This window comes from Coffea eugenioides, chromosome 9 (genome assembly GCF_003713205.1).
Source record: "Coffea eugenioides isolate CCC68of chromosome 9, Ceug_1.0, whole genome shotgun sequence".
In the NCBI taxonomy this organism is placed as follows: domain Eukaryota; kingdom Viridiplantae; phylum Streptophyta; class Magnoliopsida; order Gentianales; family Rubiaceae; genus Coffea; species Coffea eugenioides.
In genome coordinates, this window is record NC_040043.1 from 17,891,865 (window position 1) to 17,903,613 (window position 11,749).

The following is an 11,749-nucleotide window of genomic DNA, read 5'->3' on the forward strand; positions in this document are numbered from 1 at the left end:
TAAGGAGGAAACAGACCCATTCGCAAATATAAGAACATCATCCGCAAATGCCAAATGCGTTACCGGGGGGCACCCGTACGGAACTCTGAACCCCAAGAAACCCGGCTGCAACGCAAGGTTGTTTAAACCCCTCGACAGAACCTCAGACCCTATAATAAACAAAGCCGGCGACAACGGGTCCCCCTGGCGGAGCCCTCTCGTAGATTTGAAGAAACCATATGAAGAGCCATTGATTATTACTGAAAACCAAACATTCGACAATAGCCGCCACACCAGATCTATAAACTGCTCCCCAAACCCAAACCTTCGTAAGACTCCAATGATATGCAACCATGACACCCTGTCATAAGCTTTAGACATGTCCAGCTTCAACACTACGTTTCCACCCCTAACTTTTTCCCAATTCCCGAAACCACTTCCTGAGCAAGCAAATAATTCTCTGTTATATTGCGGCCCTTAACAAAACCTGTCTGCTGAGGGGAGATAAGCTTTGGCAAGATGCCCGCCAATCGATCAGCCAAAATTCGAGATAATAACTTGTTGAAAAAATTGCATAGGCTAATCGGTCTAAATTTAGAGAAATCCTGAGGACTCGATACCTTAGGAATCAACACAAGCGAGGTAGAAGTGATGAAACGAGGCAGTTCTGCCCCACAAAAGAAACTTAGTACCGCTGCATAGACGTCCTGAGCAATAACCTCCCACGCAAAGGTAAAGAATTTGCCTGTGAAGCCATCCGGTCCGGCAGCACTATCCCCATCCATTGCCTTCACCACCCGATGAACCTCCTCAATAGTAGGTGCCTCATCTAAGATCCTGTTGTCCTCACCTGAGACCACCGGTGGAATAAGGTGCAACATATCCGAGGCAGGTCTTGACGTGCCCGAGAATAGGTCAGAAAAATATGCTATTGCCTCACTCGCTATATCCTCATCCGACTCCACCCACACCCCACTGGCTGCCTTTATCCTATGAATCGTACCTTGAACCCGTCGCTGCCTCACCACTGCATGGAAGAATCTAGTATTACGATCTCCACTGCGAAGCCATTTCACTCGAGCCTTTTGACTCCAGAACTGCTCTTCAACGGACAGCGTATGACGTAACTCCGCTTGCGCCTTGTGGAGTTCGAGCTGTGCCTCCTCCGACCCATCGTGATCCATGGCCTCCTCTGCCCGTTGAACCGTCGCCTCCGCACCCCGAACAACATCAAACACATTGCCAAAACAATGCTTGTTCCAGTGCTGAATAGCTCTCCTGGCTGCCAACAATTTAGAGCACAATACCCGCAATGGAGAGCCACTCACTTCTTGATCCCAAGCACTACGAATCACCTCCAAAAGTTGTGGTTTGGACGTCCAAACATTCAGGAAGCGGAAAGGCCGTGGTTTATCATCCAAGCGTGAGGTAAACGAAATCTTCAGTGGTGCATGGTCTGAAGGGTGCCTCGCCAAATGCACTACAGAAATCGAGGTGGACAAGTTCAAACAATCCCCATTAATTAAAAACCTATCCAGCCGCTTCGAGACTGTAGCCCTGCCTCTCCTATTATTACACCATGTAAAGCTAGCTCCCGAAAAACCCACATCAAAAACTTCAGCCTCTTCCATAAAAGACAGAAGCTCTACCCCTTCAGCTACACCAAATGGCCGCCCCCCCCGTTTCTCATGGGGTGCCAGAATGGTATTAAAATCTCCCCCAATGCACCAGGGAGACGAGCTAGGTTTATCAGCTAAAAGGTTTAGCCATAAGTCCCTACGCTCATCCCTAGAGCATTTTACATGAACGAAGGACATTGTGACCGAACTAGGCAAAAGTGGATGTTGAACAGCCAAAGAGATATGTTGATCAGAATTGCACACAACCGAACACACAAAGGGACTACTATAGAAAACCCAAAGATCCTTCGATCGATTCACAAGCACACAATTAAAAGACAATTTTAGACGAATGGACACAATTTTAGACACATCTAGCTTAGGTTCACAGATCACCACAAACCTAGCCTGATGCAATCTTACTAACTTAATCAATCTACGTAAGTTAGGGGTTTTAGCCACCCCTCTAATATTCCAAAAAATGCCGTTAATCATGAGACAGAACCTGAAAAGAGTTTTGGGAGGATGTCGCCGACTGTGGCTGTCTGTCAGAGGGAAGCCGGGCCCGCACACCTTTCCCTCGCGCTTGTCTAAATCCATGCTCTACCGCCACAGATTGATCAACGTTCAACTGCACCACCAACGACTCCAACGGTAGCTCCTGACTCCCTAATAACCTTGGTGACAAATTTCCCGCAGTGGTAGGCAGCTCAATCTCACCGCAATTCTGTTCCCCATGCGCCAAAGCTTCCTCCACATTCAATGTGGCACCCATGCTCTCCAAATCCCTGTCATGGAGAAGACACTGCTGCCCCTCAGCTTGGGGCTGATGCCCAGCCCCCAAAGATAGCGCCGAGAGGACTTGCTGCTCCTCCTGACGCGGCCCATCTGTTGTTGTAGCAACCCCATCTTCCCGCCCTTCCAAAACTCCCTCCACCCCCTCACAATCTGCCACACGACCACTGCCTTCGCAGGTCACACCGACGCAATGCCCGTCCATCCCAGCCGCTACAATGTCCATTGCGCAACTCCTAGACGCACTGCCCTGCTGAGGTGCGGCTTCTGCAACAGCTCGCACACCAGGCCCAAGAGGCTGGTTCCCCTCTGCTGCGGCTGCGCAGCTGGTGCTCCCACAGCCGCCTGCATGGCTTCAGTGTCCTTAGCCAGGATAGTCCTTCGCACCTGGCCAACCACCTGCTGGTCCTGCCTTCTCGCGATTCGATTTTGCTGGTGCCGAGCTGCGAACTCAGAAGAATTCCTCTTGCACTCTTCATTGGAGTGACCCACTCGCCAGCAGAAAGAGCAATACGCCGGCAAATCCGCGACAATGCTCTGCCAGAATCCTTGCTCTCCTTCGACGACCACCCAAATCCTCTGAGCAACTGGCTTGGCAACATTAATTTCCACGCACACCCTAGCCACACTCGGTCGGGTGCCGGCAGCCGTTGCCGCATCCAAGAAGAGAGGCCTGCCGATGGGAGAAAGAATTGAGAACAATGAGTGCTTGTCAAAATAATGAATCGGTAGAGCTGGTAGAGCCACCCAAGTCGGAACCAGGGAAGACTCCTTGTGCACATGAAACTCCCTTGTCCACCGGAAGACGCGCATCGGAAATTTTCCTAACTGCCAAATACCTCTTGTCCAGATCCTATTGAAGTCTACCTCCGCTGCACATTTGATCAACACATGCCTGTAGTCCATCAGCCCAACCGAGACATGATCCCTCAAATTCAGTGTCGCAAAGAACTTCCGAACCTCCTCTAAAGCAGGCCGACCATACGAAAATTTTCCAACAAGAGCCCAGCGAAACGGCGCGGCAAGTCTATCTGCATCTTCTTTGGAGAATACCACCGCAGCTTCACCTTTATATACCGTCGCAGGCCGAATCTGAATGGGAGATGTAGCAGGCTGTGAAAATAATTGAGAGAAGGATTTCTTTGCTGAGGGAGAAGCCCCATGCCCCTCAGTCGCAGGCTGATGGGCAGCCATGAAAACCTAATGCACCGACCCTATGAGAAACCCTAGCAGTTCGCCGAGAGAGCAAAAACTACTTCAAAAGTATAAATGCGCACTCTAATTGCCTCTAATCACCATCATTTCTTAACTCTTCATGCAGGTTTATTTGGGCTAGATTAATTATCCCCACGATCCAAATTAGACCGCTTGCGAGGCGGTGAAATTGTCTCGTTTGCCACTAATCAAGATGCTTAAAGGCGACGCGCCAACATCCTAATTGGCTATCAATTATTTAGACAATCGAATAACAGGCCTAATTATCCAATAAATCTAAACAATAATAACTCAGGAAAAAATAGAGCATAATCAAATACCCATGAACATATAAATTAAAAATAAAATAATTAAAACGATCTCACAGTTATGGTGCCCCGATCCTTGATTTATTCCTCAACTAGATAAACGAACAAGCCTTGCCGCATAATCATGAAGCAATTTGGAGTTTTCGTTGATTGAGGAAGTAGTAAAAGGTATCGGCCGCCACTCACTACTTGCGTTCAAAAGGAAAAAGAAAAAAACAAAGAGACAAGTCCAAGACAGAAGATCCATTTTAAATTCATTTTTATGGAACCATGTCTTATTTATACTTTTAAAATGTCTCGCTAACAAATTTAAATTTTCTGAAGGCTCGTTTATTAAGGAATAACAAATATACACCTTTGAGATGATAGTCGATCCGAGAGTACAATGATTTTGGAGAATTAAGGATGATCAATAGGGAACTAAGAAGAGTTAATTGAGAGATTAGATGTGATTAAGTTAAATAAAGTTTTTATTATGCGTACGTCGATAATTTCTCGTGTGAGGACTCGCAAATTTACTTATTTTAAATTCCTATTTCTAGCTTATTTAAATATTTATTTGGCCAATTGCTCCGAATATTATTTTCTAACTTTTTTAGACCTAATTATATGGATCTATAGCTTAGTTATATTTTTAAAGTGACTTGTTTCAAACTTTAATTTTTGGAAGCTCGTTAAGTGAGAATAGTGAATACGCGTTTGGAGACAATAATCGATTCAAGAATATAATAAGTTTGGAAAAATTGGAGACTTGTACATTAGTCTTGAAATAGTATATTTTTTATGTTTAAGTACTCAAGTGATAGTTAGTTATACCATCGTTATAAGAAATCCTTGGAGATTTCACTTTATCGCGCTTAAATCGGAAGTACGCGTTTTTACGCGCGCGATTAATTGAGAGACTATAGACCATTATTTTTAAACTATTAAAAGTAAATAATAATAGTATGAATGGAAGTGCATTAGAGGGTTAGTGCACTAGTGAAACAAACTCGAGAGAAATCGAGCACGAAACGCGCGCACACGCGCGCGATGTAGAGTTGACTGTTGAAACAATTCTTGTCCACAAACTTATAAGCTTCACAAGAAAGCTTCCTCATCAGCAACTTCACTTTCTTCTTCCTCATTCCAGCCGTGCAACTCCAAGGAAGAACAAGACCAAGTTCTCCATTTTCCTTCACCAATTCTTGCTTCAAATCTCCACCAAATCACCTCAAATTTTAACTACACTTAGCTAATCACTTGGTGAACAACTCAAGCTAGGAAAAGTGTGACAGCCCCACCTTCCCCTAAGGCGAACCAAAGGGGTTAGCGGACTGCCTGCCCAGCTCTCGCCAGGACTAACGGTGCAGTTAGAGCGATCTATTGCGTTCCGGAACTTACAAACGCGCATAAACAAGTCAAAATGGCAAAATAACCCAAAATAAAAAAATGAAATCTGGAGTCGGCCATGAATAGTAACCAACCCGTCAGAACCCAACCAAAAACCAAGCAAACGTTCACATCTTGAACTTTAGTATTTACAATCCAAAGTTGCATACAAAAGTATTCAAAAGTGGATACATGTATGGTTTGCCAAATCAAAAGAGAAACAGACCCAAAAGTACATTTAGGGTTTCAATAAATGAGCTATACAAAAGATATGTCCAACTAGCTCATTTCGGCAACCAATTATCAATTGCAGTCCAAAAGTAGTTATTTTCCTGTAAGGAAAACAAAAGGAATAGAGTGAGCTAATTGCCCAGTGAGAATACTACCCAAGCAACAAAGTTCACATAGGCATAAAGCTTTTCATTTCAATTCATCAAAAGTAAGCCAAGGCACACGTCAATATTGAGGATAAAAGGATACGGGTGGCTCTCAAAAGCCCTTTTCCTCGTTTGCATTCTTGATCGGATCTCATTGACTCTCCGTCAATGTTCAAAAGTAACCAACCGTATGTGAGAACCCATAATTGCCCTAATAATTTTCCTAGGGTTTTTCCCCTTTAATTGCATGTTTTCTGCATTTTCTGGCTTAGAAATATTTTCCTGGTGAATTTTATGAGTAATTATAGTTTTTAGATGATTTTTCTAGCATTGGGTAGTTGTTGAAAAATTAAGAATATATGTTGGACGTGGGACCCACTAGTGCGAAAAGTTCGGAAAATTCGGCCAATTAGGTTAAATTCCGGATACTGTGTAAAATTTATCGGGTGTTAAGAGATAAGTAGAGTGTGTGAAATGATTGATGTGAGAGAGAAAAGAAAGGATAGGAATGCATTTATTGTAGTGCCACATGTCACCATGATATTGGTTAGGACTTAAGACTAATATTCATGGTTTTGACCTTTTGACTTATGGATTAAATATCTTCAAAATTCACAAAAAAATTACCATTTTTCACCTCTTGATGGCCGGCCCTCTCTAGCAAGAAGAAAGACAAAACTCTTCAACATCTTGGCAAATTCCTAGCTCAAATCATCCAAACTACTTGCCTAAATTAGTTTTTACTCCATAAAATCCTTCCACTTGGTGTTAGTGAGTGTTTTGGTGAAGCTTTTTGGAGAACTTAAGGTGTCCAACATCTTCCTCTCTCTTGTTTACTTGGTAAGTAGTGATTGACTATCCTCTTACACCTAATGATGTTGAATTTATGCCTAATGGTGGCTATTGTGTTAGAAATTGTGGTTTATTTTTTGGTTTGAAGTGATTTGGTTAAGTTTTTATTTTTTTGAGGAATTTTCTGGTTTTATGTAATCTTGATGGTGTGGTTGTTTTTGATGGTTGGTAATAAGGGGCTATGGCTCTAGTAGGTGCATATGATAGGAAATTGCAATCAATTTTGGGTTTGGATTGAAATGAGAAAAGTTAGGGTTGATAACCCCCAATTCTGTCCGGTTTTGGATCATAGGGTTAGAGGCCGAATTGGACTTTGCTCAAAACATGAACGTTGTAGGTATTGATAAGTTTGAAGTGCCTACAAAATTTCAGGGCATTTGGAGTAGTGTAGAGTGAGATATGTCGTTTTTACTGTTGCTGTTCTGGGTGATCAGAATGTGCGAACTGTGATTGTAATCGTCTGTTTTGACTGGAATTGGTTTGGATTTTGTTGTTGGTGTCTTCTGATGAAATGTAGCTTGATGCCTTAGCTATCATATGCCTTTGGAATCAATGCATTTGGACCTGTATAGACTGAATTGGACTGATTACAGTTTTGTGTGATTTGGGAACCTGTAATTACGGTTCTGGGTTGGTTTTCTGCATTTTTGACCTAGTTGTTCTAGGATTTGGACTGAGTGGCCTTCTACATTGTTGTAGCCCTGTCTCTTAGCTTCGCGATGGTGGGTCTTACACCCTCATCCGATACTCGTAGTGAAATTGGTGCCATTACCGCATTAGGAGGCCAAAACTGTTTTTGTTGTTGGGTCAAATGAGTTACATTTCCTGATTTTCTGGTTTGCTATAATGCTTGTATATGTTTGCAAAACCCTATTGGGGTTGTGATTGGCATTGTTTTGTGACTCGTTATCGAGTCTCATTGCATTTGTTTACGCGTTCTAGGGCGTGACGGTGGTTCACGACATTCTCCTGACGGAAGTGCATGAAATAGCACTGAATTGATTGGTGAGTATACTACTCACTTAAATGTTACAATGTGGCTTTGGTATATGGGAATTTGATGCCTTGACGGCTAATATGGCTAATGAAAATGATTGAGGTGAGGGTGTACTTGACCGCCCTCACCCCCTTGTGATTCCATTCAGGACTGTTTACCGTTTTACTGAAATACTGCACTTGCTATATGAGATATTGAATTCCATTCATGGAAAACTGATTTGGTGTCGTTTGGACGAATGTCCAACGGCCTTACTGTATTACTGAGCTCAACCCCGTAGGTAGTCAATTGGATCGAGCCGGCGAGGGCTTGGTCGTGAATATTGACGTGCCACGGGGACTGTACTGGGGAATCTTGTAGTAATGAGACTCTTGGTTCCGGTATACTCGAGTATTACCAAAATGACTGATTGGAGTGCGGGCCCGGTTGGGGTATGTTTGGTGGAAGGAATGGAGTGAAGTGAGGTCTACGGTCGGGTATTCTTAAACATTGACGGAGGGTCAATGAGATTGGATCAAGAATGTAAGCGTGGAAATGGGCTCTTGAGAGCCATCCGTATCCTTTTACCGACTTGTTTTAATTCTTAATTGTGTACTCGAAATGAAAGATTATGCTTATATGATCCTTGTGCTTATGTGGTAGTAACTCACTGGGCTTAAGCTCATTCCGTTCCATTTGTTTTCCTTACAGGAAAATGACCACTTTTGGAAAGGTTATAATTGTTGGTTGTCAAGTTGAGCTCATGTAAATGCATCTTTTGGATAGCTCTTCGAATGAAACCCTAATGTGTATTGGGTTCACTTTCTTTTGATTGGCAAACCGAACATGTATATTCGTAGTGAATGATTTTTGATATGCCGTTTTGGCTTGAAAATGTTACATTTCAATGTGTGTATGTTTGGTTGATATTTGATTGAATTTTGGATCAACTCGTATTTCAAACGGCGAAAGAAAAATTTTGGCTACTCTCGGCCTAGTATCTGGATTCTGACGTGTCCAGCACTATTCATCTTCGGCTTCGAATTTCGTTTTTATTTATTTTGCGATTTTGACATATTTGCGCACGTTGGTATGTTCCGGGTATGTTCCGGAACGTAATAGATCGACGTAAACTGATCCGTTAGTCCTGGCGAGAGTTGGGCAGGCAGTCCGCTAACCCCTTTGGTTCGCCTTAGGGGAAAGTGGGGCTGTTACACCGTAGACTCCACTTTACTTCCATTCCATCCACCTAATATCCCCCTACCGGGCCCGAACTCCAAACACTTGCACTGTGGTGTTACTCGAGTATACTGGAATCGAGAGTCTCTCTTACTACAAGATTTCATATATCACTTTTCCCAAGGATCATTAATTGGCATGACCAAGCCCTCGCCGGCTCGATTCAATCAACTACCAATGGTGTTGAGCTCAAAGATAACAATTGTAGTCGTTGGATACTCGTCCAATCGACACCAAATCAAGTACTTTCATTTCATGTAACATTCCAATAACAAGAGAAACAATAAGTGAGAGTGATAAAGTACGCTCTCACTTCAATCAATTAACATTCAACTCATCAAGTTCAAGTATCAAAGCTATATAGTAACACATAAATGAGTAGTACACTCACCAAGCTTGCAAATGGTGTTTCATGCACTACCGTCAAAAGAACGTCGTGAACCACCGTCACGCCCTAAAACATGCAAACAAGTACAATGAGACTCGATAACGAGTCATAAACCAATGCCAAATACGACCCCAATAGGGTTTCATAAGCATATACAAGCATTAGGGAAAACCAGAAAATCCGGAAATGAAACTAGTTGTGACCCTGAAAAAAACAGTTTTCGACCTCATTTTGCGGTAATGGCGCCAAAGACACTACGATTATCGGATAAAGGTGCAAGATCCACCGTTTCGAAGCTAAGAGATAGGGCTACAATATTACAGAAGGTCACTCAACCCAGTTTCGAGTGTAACCATGTCAAAAATGCAAGATACTACACCAGAATCACAAAAACAGATTCACAGAATGCATTCTAGCGGAAACATCATAAATCAGGCTATCCAATTCCAAATCCAGAAATTCCAAAACCATCTGAAAGCTAAGAAACAGGGATACATTTCATCAGAAGGCCTCAACAACCAATTCGGAAGCATTCCTAACCAAAATAACCAATTACAGAAGCAATTCTCCAATTCGGGTAAAACCAGAACAGCAAGGGTAATTTCGACTTTTCTCAAGCTACGCTACTCCGATTGACCTGCAATTTTGTAGACACCTCTAAAAGCAACAAGTCCTCTTAGCTTTCCAAATAACTCCACACAACACTTCACTATCACTCCCTTAAGTGGTTTTATGGAGCAAAATCAAGGTTGGATGGTTGAGTAAGTTGATTGAAGCAAGATTGAAGCCAAAATCTTGAAGAGTTTTCTTTCTTTTGTTGCTCAAGGAGCTCGGCCAAGATGAAGAGAAAATGGTGAATTTTTTAGTTATTTTTTTGATTTATTTGGTCAATGGTAAGAAAAGGAATAGTAGTCTTACTTAAGGACCAATCCAATTGTGACACTTGTCGCCTCCATTAATGCAAGTCTATCACTTTGTTTCCTCTCACACCAATCCAAATTGCAACCTCTACTTATCTCTTAACACCCGGTAAATTAATTCCAGTATCCAAAACTTAACCTAGTTGGCCGAATTTTTCCGAACTTTTCGCACTAGTGGGTCCCACGTCCGGTATACACTCTTAATTTCTCAAAACCTATTCGATACTAGAAAAATCATCTAAAAACTATATCTGCTCCTTCAAAAGATCTAGAATTTTTCCTAATCAAGAAAATGCAGAAAACAAGCCATGAAAGATAATAAAACCTAGAAAATGGGAAAAATTACGGGTTCTCACAAAAAGGGGATGCTTTCCACAGTTTTTCTTGAGCATATAGGACCGAAAATTTCTGCTTGGTTCATGTAACTAAGGTAATCAATGATCAACCTTGAAATTCTTGGTTTATGGAAGTAATATAGTACTTATAAGTTCATATCTTCTTGTGGGTAGTTTTCTTTATGTTGGAAAGTTGTTGTGTGAGCTCTATGAACTCCCACTATGGTTGGATGGACTGATTTGATGAGTTATGATGTTATTAATGTTGGTTTAGTGCTTAATTTAGTGGATTAATGTTGTGTTGTTGGTGGAAACTCAAAGGATGTGAAGAGGGAAATTTTTCCATTTCTGCCCCTGTCTGTCCCGTGATCTTTAGTCCGTTTTTGGGTAGTTCTAATGACTTGTTTTTGATGTATATGTGTAATATAAGTTTTGTACGAAGTTTCATCAAAAAATTTCGTAATTTGGTTGGCCAAATGTTGTGTTTTCGGAAATCAGCAGAACTGGAAATTTTTCCCGTAACTACTCTGGCAATGTTTTTGTCTTAGCTATAACTTTTTGCTCCGACGTCGAAATCGAGTGCCGTTTGCGGCACTAGAAACTAGACATTCCCAAATTTCCCACGGTATAAAATGTACATCCTGATTCCACCTGATTAATCTATACCAATTGTTTGAACATGACTGTCCTGTTTCGCTAGTTCACTGGAAGCTCTGTTTTGAGCAGAAAATTGATGCTCAAATATGAGCTAGTTGTGGACAGATTTTGAAAATAATTTCTTCTCAGAAATTGTAGCTTTATGAATCTAGTTTTCAGCGCCACCAACCATACTCAATTCCAAGTTGAATTGAGTGAATTGTGGCAGTATTTCAAAACTGATTCGGTGTTTGAAAACCCTCTTTTTGGCTAGTAAATGCCTAAATCTTGGTTGGGACTTGTTAATTTGAAATTCATGGTGTTAATCACCTACCAAATGTATCTTGGATGTTTTCTAGACATTACCTACACAGATGGACCATGTTTGAGACACTTTGTTGGCCAAACGTTTTGAAAATGGAAAACGGAATGTACAAGGCAGATTTGCCTTGGAATTTTTGAAACTTTAGTGATTTGGTTAGCCAACTTCCCGTGCGTATTTTTCGATAAAATTTGATAGAGGAATATCCCTTATATGGTAGTATAATCATACCAAATTTGGTACCATTCCGAGTCCATTTCGATGCTCAAACAAAGTCCCAAGATTTGTAACTTAAATCTGGAAATTTGCCCAACCGTCTCAATTTTTCATCAACTTTGAGCTACTATAACTTGGTGCTCAAAACTCCGATTCTTGTTCCGCTTTTTTTGTTTTAAATTTTGATTGTAACTCTATTTG

The 11,749-nt window shown here is 41.8% G+C and overlaps 1 protein-coding gene across 1 annotated transcript; it reads right to left on the minus strand.

The window, feature by feature from the left end:
* Positions 1-374: 374 nt before the first annotated feature.
* Positions 375-1,796, minus strand: LOC113782338. Its single transcript, XM_027328230.1, has one exon. The coding sequence runs from the start codon at positions 1,794-1,796 to the stop codon at positions 375-377; it is 1,422 nt and encodes a 473-aa protein (XP_027184031.1).
* Between the last annotated feature and the right edge of the window lie 9,953 nt (positions 1,797-11,749).